Source organism: Aythya ferina, assembly GCF_964211825.1.
Source record: "Aythya ferina genome assembly, chromosome: 11".
Lineage (NCBI taxonomy): Eukaryota > Metazoa > Chordata > Aves > Anseriformes > Anatidae > Aythya > Aythya ferina.
This window is the reverse complement of record NC_140307.1, coordinates 11,488,132-11,506,836: the sequence shown is the minus strand read 5'-3', so window position 1 is coordinate 11,506,836 and position 18,705 is coordinate 11,488,132. Positions and strand designations below refer to the sequence as shown.

Sequence of the window (18,705 nt, the reverse complement as noted above, 5' to 3'; positions counted from 1 at the left end):
TTAGTGACAGGACTATTTTTCCTTTGTGTTACCTTCCCGTCTTGCTGCTGGTGCAGCTCTGGGAGTTGACGCTAGATTTTTTACTTACTGAGAATTCATCTGGAGCCGCAGAATTTTATTATTACCTGAGAACAAACCCGACTTCTCTTTCATACCATGCATGGAACATGGGGAAAAAGCATTTTTATTGCTTACAGCTTCATCTCACCTAATTCAGGAGATGCTGAAAAGCAAAACATATTGCAGAGCTTCAGTGAAATCAAATACCAAACAATCATTGCTACAGCATTTTTGGTCAGGCAGAGAGCAAGTTAACTAATCTGCATTTTGTTCTTTTTCTTCTTTATTAATGACCACCCGTAGAGTTGGGTCCTCACCATCTGACACCCCCGCGGAGTCCTGAGCTGTCAGGAATCTACCGGAGGGAATTTAAGGAGAACAAGGAGCCCTCTCCCAAAGTGAAACGCAAGCGCAGCGTCAAAATCAGCAACGTGGCTCTGGAGCCCGTGCAATGGCAGAATGACTCCCTGCAGATCATAACCAGTGCTAGCGACCTGAAAAGCATGGATGAGTTTCTCCTGAAAAAGGTAATGCCTGTCATTGCTGCTCCAGCTAAATCATCAGAGAGTGGATGAAGGCAACAAAACAGTGTTATCTTGAAGACAGCAAGGTAGAGCTTATAATCCACCTAGGGGAGAGCTTTAGTTGCACTCCCAAAACTGCGAAGAGTGCACAGTGTGCACCAGGACAGGCTTGGGAGAGAAGATGGGTGCATTGTGCACGCACAGCACGGTTGTTTTATGGGAGCACCGTAGCTTTGGTACTTCCACTGCTTTGAGCAGCCCCTGGTGGCATCAGAAATGGATGACCCAAGAGGGCAGAAGCTGAAGGCTCCAGGGAAGCGTTCATGTTTTTTACATGCTAAGTTTGCACACAGGAGAAACCACCTGGTAGACACACGTAGTTATTAACATCACCTGTCCGTGGTGGAGCAGCTGCTCATTTAATAGTGCTCCACCTAATGCAGTGCTCTGCCACAGCACAGTCACATCGGTGCATAACACCCTTTGGTTTCTTCCCAGATGAATGAGCTGGATAATGAGGATAGCAAGAAGGACACGCTGGTGGATGTAGTGTTCAAGAAAGCGCTGAAGGAATTCCGACAAAACATCTTCAGCTTTTACTCCTCGGCATTAGCGGTAAGTGCCTGGATGGCAGGTGGGAACTTCCACTTCCAGGAGAAATGAGATGCTGTGAGTCTTGGTGGTAGAGATGTTGCTGAGCCTTATTCCTGGTCTCCTTATCTGAAAAGGAAGATGCTTTTCCTTTGTATTCAGTCCCACAAAGCTGTAAACTTGGACTAATGCTTCCTCGTTAGCCAGCTCTCAGTATACTTTGAGAAGAGATTTCTAGTCCCTTCAGTACAGCTTGCTGTCAGTCAAAGGGAGATGACAGTAAGTCAATAAATTCCCATTTGCCACCCAACTTGTCTGGAAACCTGTGGGTTAAAGTTGTGAGTTGTGAACATCTGAGGAATGTGGTGCTCTGCTCTTCTGCTGCTCCAAATTCTAGCAGTGATTGCTGAGCCAAGCCATTTTATTGTCCAGATTGCGTGAAAAGTTCCCTCTGTGGTAATATTTGGTCTGTCATTTGACGTGGCTTACAGCAGCTGCCTAGATTTCTGTCCTTATATTCTGTGCGCTGAGAAGCCACCCTGACAAAGGTCACGGAACAGCTCTCCATTAAATATTTTTTTCTTTCTTTTAATCATAATTGTATTTTCCCCGAGCAGTTGGAAGCCAGTCAAGCTAAAATAATTGTCTGGAGCAGAAGAGGCAGTCTGATGTTTATAAAAATCCCTTTTCTTTTTGCTTCTGTTTCTATAAAAGATGGATGATGGGAAAAGCATCCGCTATAAGGACCTGTACGCCTTATTCGAGCAGATCCTTGAGAAGACCATGAGGCTTGAACAGAGGGACTGGAGTGAGTCTCCAGTGAAAGTCTGGGTCAATACCTTCAAAGTCTTCCTGGATGAATATATGTTAGAGTACAAACCCCTGGACTACACCGCAGTGAAGGTAGCCAGCATTTTCTCAAGATCCTTTAAGATTTGTGAGCTCTCTTTCTGTGGGGCTGTGCTCTGTGCAGACACCTTGAAGTCTGTTGTCTTCTCTCCTTTTGTAAGCTGGGGTGGACAACATAAGCCAGCACAAGAGGAGGAGTGAGTCATTGGTTGTGTTTCACTGGGCTCAGCAAGCCTGGGATCATATCTGGGTTGAGCTGGGTCTTGGCCACTGCCAACATGTGGACTTTGTCTCCAGGGCAAATCTACAACCATCTGTGGATGGTTGGAAAGGCAGCTCCAGTCTTTGAGGGATGCGTGAAAGCATTGTCTCATTTTTCTATGAGATGTTGTGCTTTCCTAGTCTCTTGAACTTTTCCCAAGTAACCATATGCATCGTTCTTGGTCTGGTGGCAGGAGCAGGCTATATGGTAGTGACAGTCCTCAGGGTCTAGGTGCAGTTGGTCAAGCAGTTGGAGCTCACACTGTCTGTTACAAGCATGAGCTCCTCGCTTTCTTCTCCCTGCTGTCTTCAGGGACCACTCCTGGGTCTCAGGCTGGGCTTGGGAGATGGTGTTTCTTGTGGAACAGGGAAAGCAAATATCCCATTCTCCAGCTCTTCTGCTGTGAGTCCTCCCCAGGCTCTCTGCACAGGATTTCTTCTGAGCAGGCTGAGCATCAGCTCCGGCTGCAGTGCTGTGCCCTTGGGTGTCTTGCCTGAGATCGGAGAGCTTTAGGTCACAGGTGCTGGACTTCAAGCCAGAGCAGCAGCTAATCCCAGCTCTGAGATGGAGACGGTGACAGTTGGCCAGGGGATTTCTGAACGCCGGGTGGTTGGTTGCAGTAGGAGCATTTCTTGGAGTGGTTTTCATGGGGCCGCAGGTGCACTGGAGGATGGGGCTGGAAAGAGGTGGAAAAAGTTAGATATGGGACCTCTGCGGGCTTTATGTGTGGGAACTGCCCATAAACATGCTTGACTCTTTTTAATACCAGGTGCCAAAAACGGAACGAAAAAAGAGAAGGAAAAAAGAAGCGGATGTGGTGAGTTGAGCACTCTGGGTCTGTGCGTTAAAGAATTTATGTCCTTTTGGCCAGGATTACAAGTGATAAGAGACCTGCTCATGATATATCCTGTGGTGAGATCTGAACATCCCAGCCCAGTGAATGTGCAGACTTGAAAAGATGTGCTAGAAAGATGGACAGGATAGATTTACTTTGCTTGTGAATGGCTGTAGGCAAAAGCAAGAGGTTGTAAATCAGCATTTCTGTTCAGATCAAGGACTGGTGTAGGCTGTTCTCTGAAAACATGTCCCACATCTGTCAAGGCAGTAAATATGTCAGGAATTATTATAGAAGAACTGGGAATGAAGCAGAAACTGTTGTTCTGGGTTTCTGCGTAAACTTAGCGCATATCTTATATCTCTGATAGAGTTTTTGCCTGAAAGATATAATAGCACTGGGAAAGATGCAGAGCAAAAAGGGGCCATGGATGTATTGAAGAGCTTTTCAACATGGAGAGGTTGACCTGTCAACCACAGTCAAATGCAGCTGGTTTCTAACCTGCTTGCAAGAAGGTTTGTTTCCCATGCAGGCTGGATTTTTGTCCGAGCAGCCCATAGGGTTATTGGTCCAAAAAGGAAACACAAATAGCAGGCTGGTTCTATGTAAAAGCCCACATTGGAGAGCAGGCCATGTCAGGCTCCCTGTTTTGCAGCAGACTGCATCCAGCTCTTTTTCTCACCACTGAATCTTTTTCATTGCAGGTGGAAGAGCACAATGGGCACATTTTTAAGGCGACCCAGTACAGCATCCCCACCTACTGTGAATATTGTTCTTCCTTGATCTGGATAATGGACAGGGCTTCTGTTTGTAAATGTAAGCATGCTCCATTCGGCTTTTTTTTCCATGTATTTCTGTTACAGTCTTGGGGTTTGGGGCTCTGAAAGGTGTTTGCTACTGTTTTCTATAACCCTACTTTCAAATATTTGGGATTTTTCACATTAAAATAGCTTTTGAGACAGATCTTAAGGATTTCTGAAGTCCACTGGTAAGTTCATACTGGCATTCCTTCCAGAACCTACATTATGGTTAGTTCTGTGCATGGGGGCTTTGCGTAACGGATCTTAACCCAAGTCTTCAAACCGTTCAAACCATGTTTAAGTTGTGCTTTCAGAAGGGATGGTAAAGAAAGCCTGTGGCCGGTATGGCAAATGTACCCCATGGCTTCAGCCTGTGGGATGGATGCTGTGGGTCTCATGATCATCACAAGGTCACTGGGCTTAGGCCATTTGACCTCTGGCTACTTGAACTTTTGGGGAGCCCAGGAAAGTGGAAGAAGAACAGGCAAGGTTGAGACTTCTTTTTTTTAATTTGATTTTTTTTCAATGATTCTCTTATTAAGTTGAAAATATCAGCCCTGTGGTGCTTCAGGCTGGTATCCAGTGCAAGAAGAATACAAATTAGGTGCTCTTTCCAACCTCTGAGTTATATCTGTGTCTGATAGCTCAGAGTGACTCATGGGCTATTTTCTGAGTTGATCTGTCAGGTTGTTTTTTTTTTTTTTTTTTTTTTTTTTTAACATTTCAGGGACTTAAATATAGGGCCTTTAAAATTAAAGGCTTCTTTTTTTTTTTTTAATTTGAAGAATGCAAATTCAACATGATTTTGACATGCACAAATCCTAAGAAGAGCTACTTAATTCACATTTGTGCAGAGGTCTGAAGTTTTGAATTATTAAAAACTATTTTTCTTTGTTGTAGTATGTAAATATGCTTGTCACAAGAAGTGCTGTCTTAAAACCACGACCAAGTGCTCCAAAAAGGTAAGTTTTTCTCATTAAATACCTCTCTGACTGTCATTTCAATCTTTTTTAGTCTTTTTAACAAATGCTTACGAGCATAGAACTTGGTACAATGCTTGCAATAACCTTTCATCGAGAGAAGGTTGAGCTGGAGCTCCCTGGAGGTTTCTCCAACCACTGCTTTTGTGACTGCTTGTATTTCAGTAGTAGTACAGAGATGCATCAAGATGGACATCTGCCCAGTCATGCAGCACCTCTTGCAGTGATGTTCCTGGCTTGTAACCATGCTGAATAATTGAAAGCTGCCTCATTTTATAGCTTTTGAGTACTTCAAAATGTGGTTGGTATCAAAAGGTAACATTTTTGAACAGTCAGTGCTACACAGAGAACTCTCAATGTCCAGCGCATTTCATGGCACACATTTTTTTTCGTTCTGTGGTGCTGCAGTTTTGGCTGCCATGATTTTATGTTTATTCTTAGAAGGTCAGGATGTGGCCGGTGGGGTTCTTGCAATCCACAGCCAGAAGCATAACCCGCAACAGCACCCGCAGCCCTAGTTTTGCAAGGCTGAAGCATTTGTTCCCAGTACAAAAGGCAAAAATACAGGTTGTTCTTCACCCTGCTGTTCCCTGATAGGGCTCCCTGCACAGTCCTCAAACAGCCACGGCACTGCAGCTGAGGATGAGGACAGCAAGAGGAGAAGGGTGGGTGGATGGTGCTGAAGCACTTACTCTGCTCATTAGAGGTGAATTAAGTATTGTTTACCGCATTCAAGGATATGTTTGACAGTGAATGAATGCAGCAGGTCGCCCCAGCTAACAATGAGTCATCAAGCTTTCTTTTTTTGTTTTGAATAGTTTATTTTGTGCTGCATATGCCCCCAAAATAATAATGCAGGCAGGATAATAATGTGTGCAAAGCTTTATCAGACCCTAAGAGGCTTCTCAGGTGTACAGTCTCCATAAAGCCTTATGATTACATTTTTTCCCAAGGAATAATCTGAATATATATATGTAAATGTGCATATATATATGTATATATTAATATATTTGCTTTGATACAATATTTCTTCTGCAATTTCTCCCTTTCTGGCAGTCCATCTCTGTAAGAGTTGGGAATGGGTTCTCTGAGGTTTTGTTCTACAAACCTGTGAAGTTTAATGAGATCACTTGATTTTTTCAAAGACGTTCCCTTGCGTATTTTTAGACCTTTTGCATCTGTGATTTGAGATCTGAACAACCGAGCCTCCTCTTTACAGGGAGGAGACCTCTAGGCTTTGCTAGATGCCTGTTTCACAGGCTGATCCTCATGCTCTTGCGTCTGCAGTCCGAGCCCATCATCTTGGCCATGGTTCCATCACACCCACCCAGAAATGAATCAGGAAGGTAGTTGAGGCCATGAAAATTTTGCAGGACAATAGGGGAATTTTGCAGGAAAATAGCACTATCTAAAGTGAGTTTCTTATTTAAATGCTGTGAAAGAGATACTGATGTATTTGCCTAAGTTGATCTTTCAGTCCTTTTTTGTTCCTCTCTATGAAAAATGAAACCTAAAAATAATTGCAGCTCTAAATGGTTGCTCAGAGATGTTTGGAACCTTCTCATTTCCTGTTTTGTTTTGTGTTTGTTTTTTTTTTCTCTGCACAAGAAAGTTTTGGTACTGTCCTCAGGGAAATAAATGTACAGTGTCTCTGTTTGGGCAGTTTGAGATCCTCCTGTAGAAAGGCTCTGGCTTGTCTGTGCTTGGTGGATTAACGTTTTTAGGGTTGTTTTCAGCAACAGAGTGCCACAAACTGTGTAGTATGCTTTAAGAAGGATGTCTTTGTTTTCTGGCTATGGCCATTTTGTAACTGCTTTCTAACCTTGTCCCAGAGTGGATCTGTTTCTCTAGATTTACAGTGGTGAGCTTGAGCAAATCCTGAGCTCATTTCTCTTGGTGGACATGGAAACGCTTTTGCCCTTGCTTTGTCCATGTCTCTGAATTACTTGTCTTCCCACTGGAGTGAAGAAGCCTGTAGCATTTGTGGCGTCACATCTGATGGTGGTTTTGGCAGCCAAGTGGGCTGGTAGAAGAGCAGACTATGAATTTCAGCTGGTAGCTGGGACTAGATGTTCCCCGCCTGCTTCCTGGGGCATTTTCGCTGCAGAGCATACCATGGTCATCTTCCTCACATCATCTCATGAGGTTGATAATGTTTTCTTTGACGAAAGGATGACATTGAATGGGAAAAGCAAAGGTGTAGGAGTGGTTGTAAGAGGAGCTGTGACCTGTTTCAGGGTCATCTTGCTCATCACTGCATTGCAGTGCGTGCTGTCTCACATTCCCTTTGCTGGTACTGGGTTTTTGTGTCAAAATTTTGTTAGGACTGCTTTGTGCATCATCTTCAGGCAAGTGAAGTCATTCCTGGAGATGGTGCCAGAGGGGCAGGAGATGAGAGGAACATGCCCAGCTGCTAAGAACACTGTAACCATGGTGTGGTGGTTAAATGAAGAAAACCCAAATGTTTATGACTTCAGGTGCATGCCCAGAGTCTGATTTTGTGTTGCAAGCTGGGACTGTGCACATTTGTGAGGCTGCTGGTAATAGCAAAACAACAGGTTGAGGTTAAGGTCCAGGGGTGTCCTGTCCTTCTTTGCTTGTGACTTGCAGGTAAACTGGATGGTTTGAAACAGCCTGACCATTGACACGTTGCTTTCTGGAAGGAATTCAGTCAGAAGGAATTCTGGAAGGAACTGAAAGAATTCAATTCTTTTGCATTTTTCTTTTCCCCGTCAGTATGATCCCGAGCTCTCATCTCGGCAGTTCGGCGTGGAGCTCTCCCGGCTGACCAGCGAGGAGCGAGCTGTGCCAGTGCTGGTGGAGAAGCTGATCAACTACATAGAAATGCATGGGCTGTACACAGAGGGCATTTACAGAAAATCAGGGTCCACCAACAAGATCAAGGAGCTGCGGCAAGGACTTGATACAGGTAAAAGGGAAAAACGACAGAAGACCTGGCTTGTTCTTTTTGGGTGCAACACAAAAAAAATATATATAGTTGAGGGAAAGCTCTGTCTTAGAAATGGTGCCAGCAAGAAAATAAATCCTGATCCCACCCAAGGTTTCTTACCCTGGAAAATGTGTTTTCCTCTAGTCTTAACCTGTAAAGCTGAAATCAGATGCCAGATTTCCTGCTGCTGAATGCAGTGTGGTGGCACATGGATGTTTTCTGTCATAGAGGTATAGCTTACCCACACACTGGCTTCACTTACAGCTTAATATTGATCATTATCTCTTGTTTTTGTGGCTTCTTCTCAATGCACTGCTGAACCCCAATGAACAGACATTGATAATGTGAATTTAGATGACTACAACATCCACGTCATTGCCAGTGTCTTCAAGCAGTGGCTCCGAGACTTGCCCAACCCTCTCATGACCTTTGAGCTGTACGAGGAGTTTCTGCGGGCGATGGGTAAGGAACATCCTTTGCCACCGAAAGAGGGTAGATTTAGACTGCGTATAAGGAAGAATTTTTTCACTCTGGGCAACATCTTCCCAGGTCTCACCACCCTCAAAGAAGTTGTGGAGCGCCCCCCCCATCCCTGGAAGTGTTCAAGGCCAGATTGGATGGGGCTTTGGGCAACCTAGTCTAGTGGGAGGTGTCCGTACCCGTGGTGAGGCATTGGATAAGGTGATCTTTAAAGGACAGATCATCTCCAGATCATCATTTCCTAAGGGAAATGTCAGATGCTTTATGTGCCTAATTCTTTACTTGCTCTTCAGTCCAAAAACATCTGATTTTACCCAGTCTTATTTGTCCAGTTTCAAAGTCTGTTTTTTGCTGTAAGGGTTTGTTTGCTTTGTTTTTACTCAAAGACACAAGCAGTTCAGCCCTGTGTATGGTAGCATCCGTTTCCATCAGAGTTCAGCAGATTTCAACCTGCTATCCAGGTCTGTCTTTTAAATGGTGATCGTAAGCATGAAGAATGTACCATTTTGAACAGGAGAAAGAAGTAGAAACATAATATTTTTAGCAGTACAGTATGCTTTACAGCTCCCGGCTCTAAGAAACAACCCTTTCAAAAACAAAAAAAAAAAAAAAATAAAGAGTGTGTTTGAGAGCGTGCCAAGTGCGAGGAGGGCAGAGAGAACCTGCTGAGAGAGGAATGAGGGGGAGGAGAGCCCTTGCTGCAGCCCCCATGGCTTGGAGATGTCTTACTGGTGGCGGGGGCTGCAATGAGGCCTCCAGCAGTGCCCGTGACAAGGCTGTTGTGTTCTCTGCAGGCCTGCAGGAGAGGAAGGAGACGGTGCGGGGAGTCTACTCAGTCATCGACCAGCTCTCCCGCACCCATTTGAGCACTTTGGAGCGCCTCATATTCCACCTCGTCAGGTAAACAGGACCAGTGGGGAGGCTGCAGCTCCTTATTGCCAGTGGCAGAGGCAAAGGAGCTGCCTTCATCCCTGGCTTCTCTTGTAATCCTTGTATTTATTTATTGTTTTATTTTAGGATTGCCCTCCAGGAAGAGACCAACCGAATGTCAGCTAACGCCTTGGCTATCGTCTTCGCTCCCTGCATCCTCCGCTGCCCCGACACGACGGACCCGCTGCAGAGCGTTCAGGACATCAGTAAAACAACCACGTAAGGATGTGGCGCTGGGCGGGATGGTCCAGCTCCTGCTCCGTGGCTGTGGCCACGTCACCACTTACGACTCAATAACCTTTAGTACTGTCAGATGGCTCAGAAATAGAGAGCTTTAGCCTGGAAATGACAAACACTGTACAGCTTTGCATATTAACTGCATCTTAAGGAAGTATTTAATGTTTTCTCAACAGCCAAGCGGTGGTTAATGGGGATTATTAAGGAAGGGAGGATCCACCAGAGCAGATCAACTCGCTCTCCAGGATTTTAAAACATGCTCTCTCCATCCTTCATGCCCAGCAGATCTTAGCAGGAATAAGTGGAGTTTGTGCTGATGTGGTTAATCTCATTTAGACAACTAAGTCTTTATTCTTACTTAATTTGCTGGGATTTTGTTTGTTTGTTTGTTTGTGGTTGTGGGTTCTTTTGAGAAGAAGATGAGTTTTTTTGGTAGGCAGCAATACTGTCTACTTAGATTTCTTTAAGGTATTTGACATAATTGCAAAGGTTTTACAAAAAGTGAAGCACTTGCACAAATTCAGTCTGTCTCACTAAGTAGATTTAAAAATGGGTAATGGAGACATTTGAGATGAACCGTAGTGGGAAACCATCCAGTGAAGGGCTGGGCTACTGAAAGAGGTTTTTAGCCTCCAGTAAGTGTATTAAAATTGTTGAAGACCAGAACGTGCTTGGAGACCCACCTCGTAGGACCTTTTTTGGCCTTAAATACCAAAAACATTCCCACTAGACTCCCCTGCCTACCTCTGAGTGAGTTTGAATAAATCTCCTAAACTTGTCCCAGCAAGGGATTTCATTGTATTTTCTCTTGTAGACTTCAGCTATAGCACATCCTCTAATTTTATTACATGGAAAGTTTTTTTTCCCCAAACACGATCCCAACAGCATTAAAAAGTCAGTTCAGACAGCTAAATGAGCTTGTGTTGCTGCGTTACTGTCTCAGCTGCATGCAAACAAGTCTGTGTGCGTTTGCAGCCCAGAAGCAACCTGCCTTTCACAGGTTTGCATCTTCCTCTCCTTGTCCCATCTCTCCCTTCCCAGGGCAGGAGTTTCTCTGCTTTAATCCTTGGGGGTCTTTAATTCCCCTAGTCCAAGTTCCTTGGTCCATCCGAAGTCCTTTACTGCCCTTTTTAGGAAATTTCCTTGGGTTTTTCCATCCTTGCATGCTGGAGCTCTCAAGCAAGGCAGATCTTTGTGCCAAGCAGGGGCAGCTCAGATAAAATTCGTTCTGACACCAATTTTCTCTTTTCGTTACCCTCAGCTGTGTAGAACTAATTGTCATCGAGCAGATGAACAAATACAAGGCTCGTCTCAAGGACATCAACAGCCTGGAGTTTGCTGAGAACAAAGCCAAGAGCCGCCTGTCCCTGATCCGCAGGTCGATGGTGAGACACTGCGCCCGTCCCTGCTGCTCACGGACTCGTGTCCCCTTCCCTGCTCCAAGGGAATTTGCAGCCAGGAGGAGATCAGGTGTTCCCGTGGTGTGTCTGTCACAGCCCCGGAGGATTTCTGTCTTGCAGCAGGGAAAGTCAGACCTCCCTCTGGCTCTGACGCTCTCTTCTCTCCTGTCCTCTCCTTTCACTCAAAGCAACCCTGCCTTACCTCCCCCTGCTTATTCCAGCCTCCCTGCCCCCTTGCACCTGCCAAACCATCCCACCCCAAGCAGCACAGGACCCGTGCCCAGCCCTATGGCAGCTCCCCGGGTTTTCAGGGAATTACACAAAAACAAGAGTCCAGCAAAGGTGATGGGGAAAGTTTGCCAGAAGCCTGAGAGAAGACACCGTGGAGATGTAGTGGCTTGAGCTCAGAGGCTCCTGGTTACATTTCAGGCTTTATTTTACACACTTGAACAACTGGGTTCTACGTTGAATCAAGCCTTTGTTTGCCCTCTGCTTACAACCACCTCACTGTCACCCCATGCACAAACACCGGGGAGACCTGGACCGAAGCAACCCATAACCACGGCCTTGCTTCGTCCTCTTTTTGGTGCAGACAAGCTCAATAATGCTATCCAAACCCAAACTGAGCTCCCTCAAGGCTCCTGAACCATCTCATTGAGCTTCCATGCTTCTGGGGTGAGCGACGGTGGGGTCTGGTTCCGTCTCGCTCCGGCACACCAGCAGGCTGCCGACACGTGCTACGTTTGGCTTTTTGGCTGTGGGATCAGGACAGACTCGGCCTGGGTTCATGCTATGGGGCCGAGCTGCCCGCTGTTGCCCTTGGGGCATTTCTGACCATGGGTGCTGCTTCTGGGACTAAGCCCAAGCAATTCCCGGAGTCGTTTTGCCAAGCTTGGGGCTCGGCTGTGCGCTGGCGCAGGTGTAGCAGAGAGCTGCCTCACTCGTCCCGGTTAAAAAAAAAAAACAAAAAGACAAAAATGAACAAAAAATGGTTCTTTTGGAGGGCGATGGCATGTGCACTCTAACCTTCTGCTTTCCTTTTCATGTCCTCTCTAATCCAGAAACCCGTACTAATTGCAGTTAGATTTATGAGCATAACCCGCAGTTCAATCCCGGTATGTATTAACTGCACGGTGCTCTGTGCCAGCCGCGTCCCTCCATTGTGTGTGACCGCCGCTCATTCCAGCCCCGTGCCACCGGCCATTGTCCGTGACGTTCCTGTCTTGTCCCCGTGCAGGCGCCTCTCTCGGACCGGCCAGTTCCCACCCAGAAGCAGGAGCGGTCGCATCTGCCGGGCTCCCCCACGGGCTGCCCTCACTGCATGCAGCTCTGTGAAAAGCAGCTTTTGCCCTCACATCTTGTTTTCCTTTAGTGTTTTTGTTTTCCCATTCTGTGCTTCTCTGACTTTCTCTTTCTTTGACTCTTCCACCCACGATTTCTGCTCGGGATGCATTTAGGCACCGTGCCATGAAGCCGTTGCATTGGCTACAGTGGGTAAATCCTGCAGGCTGTGGGGATGGCGAGGCATCCACCAAAGGGCTCTGGATGCGAGGCCAGCTGCACCCTGACGGCTGGGACAGCCCAGGATGAATCTGGGGACCCAGCAGCTCCTGATGTCCCCACCCCTCCCTCACCTCTCTGTCCCAGCATGAGCCACTGCAGCAATGTGCTCCTCAGTGAGACCGTGGTAGACATAGGATAGACACAGACCACAAACGCTGCCCTAGGATAGGGGGAAGCTTGTGGAGCTGTTTCTCTTTACACCACTTTCAGCCCATGATGCTTCTCCCCACCCTTCTACATCCACAATTGTCTGGGGAAAAAGGAGACCTGGGTTTGAACCATGCCACCCTGGACACTGTTTTGCAAGCCCTCTGCTCAGCAGCTTTTGGAGCAAACACCAGTCTTAGCAGACGCATTAAATACACCAGAAAGTGGTGTTGCCCTCATCTCAGCCCAGACAAGCGCTCGGTTGACGCAGGAAAGCCAGTGGCAGAGGCGCAAGCCCTTGTGCTTTGAGCAAACGCACATCCGAGCTGTCAGGAAATTTTCCACTCGCAGCAGCCAGGAGAGGAGAGGGCTTTGCTGAAAGCCCACGTGTACGTCGTCACCGCAGCATCCGCTCGCTGCTGACCACCCCGTAGGCTGGGAGAACAGTACACGAGGTGCTGGGGATCTTTGGGAGCTCAGGGGTTTTTGCTAATAGGATTCAGGTGGCTGTGCCTCAGCTCAGGAGCCCACGTGATGAGGTTGCCATCAGAGCAACGTTGCTCTGGGGCGCAGAAGCTTCTTTGCAGCTGGAGAAAAGATCTCCCAGGTGCGACACTGGGAGATGAAAGGGTAAAATGGAGCAAATCTCATGTCTCAGCACCAAGCAGCAGCATTTGTATGGGGTGGAGAACTTAACAGACACTGCAGATGGAAGAAATGCTCAGCATTGCCTCCCACAAGAGCTGTGTCCCATTAACATCAGCATAGGGATGCTTTGCAGCTTGAAGAAAGATCCCTGCTCACATTTCTGATAGTTTTTTGCTTTCAAAGAAAAAAAAAAAGAGTCTCTTTTACCATGTTCTGGGCATGTGGATTATGAGAAAGACCAAGAGGTGTCCCAGCTACAGTGCTTAGATATCCTTAGAGAAAAGATGGATAGCAGTGAGCCTGCGAACAGGGCAGAGCACAGCAAGAACTAGAAGGGGGATCCGTATTCACCGCCTAAGAAATAAAATGATCGTTTGAAGGACAAGGGCAGCTTTTGAGTGGAGTGGAGGCAAGTGATGGGTTTTCTACCTTGCATTGGTGTCCTAAGACATGGTCAGCTCAGGATCCTGAATTCAGAAGATGAGTTGTGTTCAGTTACAAGTCAGTCATGATTAAAATCTTTCTAACCTGTGTGCCCCAGTAGCTACTACACAGCATCCTTCATATCCAAAACCAGTATGTTTCTTTTACCTTGTGGAGCAGATCTGTGGAGCTATTCCTCCAAAGTTAAAGCAGAGGCCAGCTGCATGTGTATCCATCCATGATACCTCTGTTTGAGAACTTTTTCGTAGTCAGAAGGTTTAATACTAGTAAAAATCCGTGATTTCTCAGAGTTCTTCAGCACAGGGGCTGCTGGCATGGCTGCATTAAATCTCCCCTTAACTGCAGGTGCAAGTCAGTAGCTGTGGCACTGCTGCATTTGATCATCATTTTTGAATGATGTTTTCCCTGACCATTCATTTTTGCCTCTCTCCAGCTGTTCCTCACCCACTTTTCTCATGCAGCGCTTCCTCCCATTTCCCACCTGATTAGCAGACCCTCCTCCTCTTCAACCTGCCGTCCCGTTGCACCATTGTGTTGAGTCTCGTGATACCTCCCTGCCAGGGAGGGTGAGCCCCCCAAGAACAGGCAGTGTCTCCGTGTGCATGCCCGCATTTCCTTCCATCCAAAGCCAACACTGTTGTTCGCTCCGCCCGGATTTGTAGACGCAGCATGTGCTTGGCTTTTTTTGGGTCGTGCGTAGCTGGTCAAGGTGCGTTGGCTTCATCTCCGCCGTCCCCAGCGTGTTGAGTGCTCCTGGTACATCTCCCAGCTGGGTGTGAGATTTTGAAGCCTCTGGGGTGCAAGCAGTGGCTGGGGCCATCTCCTCTGCTCCTTGGGAGTGGAACACTCAGGGGAGAAAGCTGCTGTTGCCTGAGATGTCCTGCAGGCTTGCCAAATAATCCTGTTTGGGGGCTTGCTTGACACCGATGTTTATCTCCAGGGCAAAGGACGCATACGGCGTGGCACCTACCCCAGCCCGACTTCTCCCGTCGCCGTACGCCTGCCCTCAGTGTCGGATGTCCCTGAAGAGACCATGAGCAGCGAGGAGGCCATGGAGATGGACGTCACGGAGCAGCAGCAAGCAGCCATGCAGCAGGAGGAGAGGGTGCTGACTGAGCAGATCGAAAGCCTGCAGAAGGAGAAGTGAGTCTGGCCTTCAATTCAAGCCACACTCACTCCCACCCCCAATGCCTATAGAATCACAGAATCACAGAATTTTCTAGGTTGGAAGAGACCTCAAGGTCATTGAGTCCAACCTCTGACCTAACGCTAACAGCCCTCCACTAAACCATATCCCTAAGCTCTACATCTAAACGTCTTTTGAAGACTTCCAGGGATGGTGACTCCACCACTTCCCTGGGCAGCCTGTTCCAGTGCCTCACAACCCTTTCAGTGAAGAAGTTCTTCCTAACATCTAACCTAAAACTCCCCTGGCTCAACTTAAGCCCATTCCCCCTCGTCCTGTCACCAGGCACGTGGGAGAACAGGCCAACCCCCACCTCGCTACAGCCTCCCTTGAGGTACCTAAAAAGAGCGATAAGGTCACCCCTGAGCCTCCTCTTCTCCATATAGGTTCAGTTCTCTATAGGTTCAGTTCGGGCATGACTTGAGCATGGTTGCATTCCAGGGTTGGTGTGTTGTTCCCGGGATAAGCTGGAGGACTTCTCCGCGTCCCTCTTGTTTTCCTTCCCCCCTTTTTCAGTCCTGTTTGGTCACGGGGTTGGTTTTCACAGGGAGGAGCTGACGTTTGAGATGCTGACACTGGAGCCCCGTGCTTCTGATGATGAAACGCTCGAATCTGAAGCCTCCATTGGCACTGCTGACAGCTCTGAAAACCTGAACTTTGACTCTGAAGGAGCCATCTCCGATCGTTCGGGTGAGTAAAAGCCTCCCTGGAATTTTTTTTTTTTTTTTTTTGGTTAGGCCATTCCACAGCCAAGCTGCCTGCTCTGCATGTAGCAGTGTGGTTGGCATTAGTGAGGTGGGCAAGCCATAACAAGGTGCCTGTCAAAGGCCGGATCCAGGCCACTAACCCTCCCGTGGTTTCTGTTCCTCAGAGCGAAGCATAGCACTTAGCTCCCTGCGTCCCACCAAGGCGGAGGGGCCCAGCCGGCTGCGAAGGCACCCCAGGACGCGGCCGGACGCGGTGGACACGGCGGACGCCTCCATCGTCTCCTCCTCTTCCTCCTCCCAGTCATCCACCTCCTGCTTACCCCACCTGCCCCGCAAGCGCTTCCAGATGTACTCCAAATCGCCCTTCTACCGAGCAGGGGGGCCGGGCGAACCCCCCGAGCCCACCTCGGGGCCACCTGACGACCGCCCTCAGTTCACCACCCGCGGGACCTTCAACCCGGAGAAGGGCAAGCAGAAACTGAAGAGCGTGAAGAATTCCCCCCCGAAAACCAAAGAGCCGCCGGAGGGGGGCACGGGCCGCAAGAGAAACCCCGAGGCCGACCGGGCCGCCGGCCAGCAGCTCGTCCTCCTGGGGAGCAACGAGTTCATGGTGTGAGGTGTGAGCCCCCGGCCCTGTGGCGAAGCCTCGAGCATCCCCTGTTGTCACCATCATCATCGTCACCATCTTCCTCACCAATTGCTTGGGCGCCAGCGCCAGAGGAAGACGAGCGCTCAATCCAGAAGGCTGGTGGGGACGGATTCAGCAGTGGCCTTAACGGTGTGGGGTCGGGAGCGGCCGGGGCAGGCGGCCTGGGGACAGAGGGACAGAGGAGGGACAGAAGGACGTCGGTGGGGAAATGGAAAGCCCTGGGTCCCACCTCGGGAAGGGTGCGTTGCTCTTTGTCTGGGTGACAGTGCCGCAGCCGAACCCTTGTGCCGAGCTGCCCGTGGCTGGAGGTCCCATCATCAAGCGAGGAAGTAGGAATGCGTGGAAAGCAAAGCCCAAAAGCCCACAAAGGCGCCTGGGTCCGGCCGCGCTGCCGGCGGGAGTGGGCTCTGAGACCCCTGCGCTGTAATCGTGTCATTCAAGCAAAAGCCAAGTGCATGGAAAAGCGTTAAGGAAATCTGCCAAAAGTCATCTTTTTTTGTTCGTTTGTTTTTCAATGTGACCTAACCACCCTCCTCTTGTTTTTTTTTGTTTTGTTTTGTTTTTTTGAGACCATCAGTATTAAAAAAATGATAATAATAATCAAGGACTTACTTGAAGCTCTATCTGTTTATATTCTGGCTTACTGGAGTTTATTGTAAATATTTTTTTTATTTTTTAACTATTTTTCCCCAGACAGGAGTTTTATTTTTCTGTGCCAGGGCAAGGGAAGCGATGGGCAAAGTGGGGTCACCGCGGGCGTCCCGCTGTCCTACCTGTCACCTGGCGGCAGCGCGCACGTCACCGCGCACATTGTCTTTGGCGAGAAATCCACCGGGCTGTAATTAGCGTCACTTGGAAGCGGTGCCCGCGATAGCGCTAATTATCAGCGCTCACTAACAACCGGGGGCTTAATCCCTCCCGCACCAGCTCAGTTGCAGCCCGGGTGCTCGGAGAAGCACCGCGGTCGCTGGAAGAGAGGAGAGATTAGGAGCCCGGGGACGCTAATTGGATTAATAAATGCTGGATCTGCCCTTTCGGATAGGCTGCTCGCTCCGTGCGTCTGCAGGCTGAGGCTCAGCTCCTTTCCCTAAATGCCAAGAAAAAGAGGGAAAATACCAATAATTGTGTCTTCCTGGGTATTTTGCATTAGTTTGACTGGGGCTGGGGATGCTCGGCTCCTTCCAGTCTTGCTCCTGCCCTCAGCGCTCGCGGCATCGGCTCGGTCCTGCAGTGCAGCCCCCTCTTCCCAGCCCAAGTGCCAGTTATTTCAAGGGGTGTTTTATTTATTTATTTCATTCCTTTTCTTCTTCCTTTTTTTTTTATTTTTAATTTTGGAAAGGGGAAATGATTTAAGCTGCATGGGGGAAGAAAGCGTTGTCCCTGCTCTGCCTCCCTGCTTGGGATTGGGAGGAATGAAACCCCCGTCGCTGGGCGAAACGGGCCGGGGCCGTGCTAGGACCAGAGCGGGGCACAGCGTGGCAGGGGCGAGGCGATGCTCACAAGGGCAGGAATTTACTGGGGAAAAGCCTGGAAACGGCATGAGCACCCAGCAAGAGCCTGGTGCAGTCAGCATTGGGTCCCCAGAAATCATGGAAAATTGGGTGTTTGAGCCGCTTCCCACCCGGCATGGATCCAGCGCCCAGCTGCTCCCCCTCAAGGGTAAATTGCCATTTTTGGGGGGCAAAAGGTTAGGTTTTGAAGACGATCCGCTCCTCGTACCAAGTGAATGTACTTACTACTGGAAAGGACATGGGCTGCGTGTTGTTAATTATTATTTTTAACGGAAATTTTTTTAAGTAATTTATAAGTATGCTGAGTGTAAATTAAAAAGGAAAAAAAAAAAACAAAGTATGTATTGTAAGAGGATATATTATCCTGTGTCATACTCTCTATAAATTTTACCTGTTAAAAAAAAAAAGAAAAAAAAAAAAAGAAATAAAAGCGTAATTATATAAAGGAGAATGATTTCTCTCTCCCCTGGCAGCGGGGAGGGGGGCAGCTGGCAAGCTGTCATGTCGCGTCCGCGGGTTCTCTTTAATTTCTTAATTAATGTTGTTCCCTTCCCTCCTGCAATAAGGCCGTCGTTCTGTATAAAGTGCAATTTTTGTGTAATATTTCTCCGACGTATACCGTGTGGCTGTACAAAGCGGCTTGGTGGCCGAGTGAACCCCTCGCTTATTAAAGAGCTGTAACGAGGAGCGCCTGGCGCTGGGTGATGTCTTTGGTGCAGGGGGGATGCTCGGGAGGGCTGGCGCCGTGGGGACGTGCCCCCAAAAGGTGACATTTTCTCCCGTTTCTATGTCTTCAGGTGGGTTTTGCTTCTTGGCTTTCCATTTGGTGCTGGAAATCTGTTTTTTCTGGTGTTTTTTCCAGCCCAGTGTTCCCTGTGTCCCCAGTGCCAGACCCCAAACAAAGGCCAGGAGGAGGCTGGCTGCAAAAGCCCTCTTTATTCTGAGTACAAAA

At 48.1% G+C, this 18,705-nt stretch overlaps 1 protein-coding gene across 16 annotated transcripts in view; it reads left to right on the top strand.

Moving 5' to 3' along the window:
- MYO9A (myosin IXA) overlaps positions 1-18,440 on the top strand; it is a 194,910-nt gene extending 176,470 nt beyond the window's left edge. For 12 of the 16 annotated variants that reach the window (XM_084532490.1, XM_084532484.1, XM_084532487.1 and 9 more), the window contains 15 exons: positions 364-587; positions 1,083-1,199; positions 1,890-2,081; positions 3,056-3,103; positions 3,826-3,937; positions 4,822-4,883; positions 7,638-7,830; positions 8,185-8,313; positions 9,126-9,231; positions 9,349-9,480; positions 10,760-10,883; positions 11,960-12,013; positions 14,641-14,843; positions 15,434-15,576; positions 15,758-18,440. In XM_084532490.1, the coding sequence (XP_084388616.1) occupies positions 364-587; positions 1,083-1,199; positions 1,890-2,081; positions 3,056-3,103; positions 3,826-3,937; positions 4,822-4,883; positions 7,638-7,830; positions 8,185-8,313; positions 9,126-9,231; positions 9,349-9,480; positions 10,760-10,883; positions 11,960-12,013; positions 14,641-14,843; positions 15,434-15,576; positions 15,758-16,209 (2,291 nt within the window). In that variant the 3' untranslated portion in view covers positions 16,210-18,440. The remainder of the gene's footprint in view (positions 1-363; positions 588-1,082; positions 1,200-1,889; positions 2,082-3,055; positions 3,104-3,825; positions 3,938-4,821; positions 4,884-7,637; positions 7,831-8,184; positions 8,314-9,125; positions 9,232-9,348; positions 9,481-10,759; positions 10,884-11,959; positions 12,014-14,640; positions 14,844-15,433; positions 15,577-15,757) is intronic. The other 4 variants (XM_084532495.1, XM_084532492.1, XM_084532483.1 and 1 more) reach the window with 3 other exon arrangements.
- Positions 18,441-18,705: the final 265 nt, after the last annotated feature.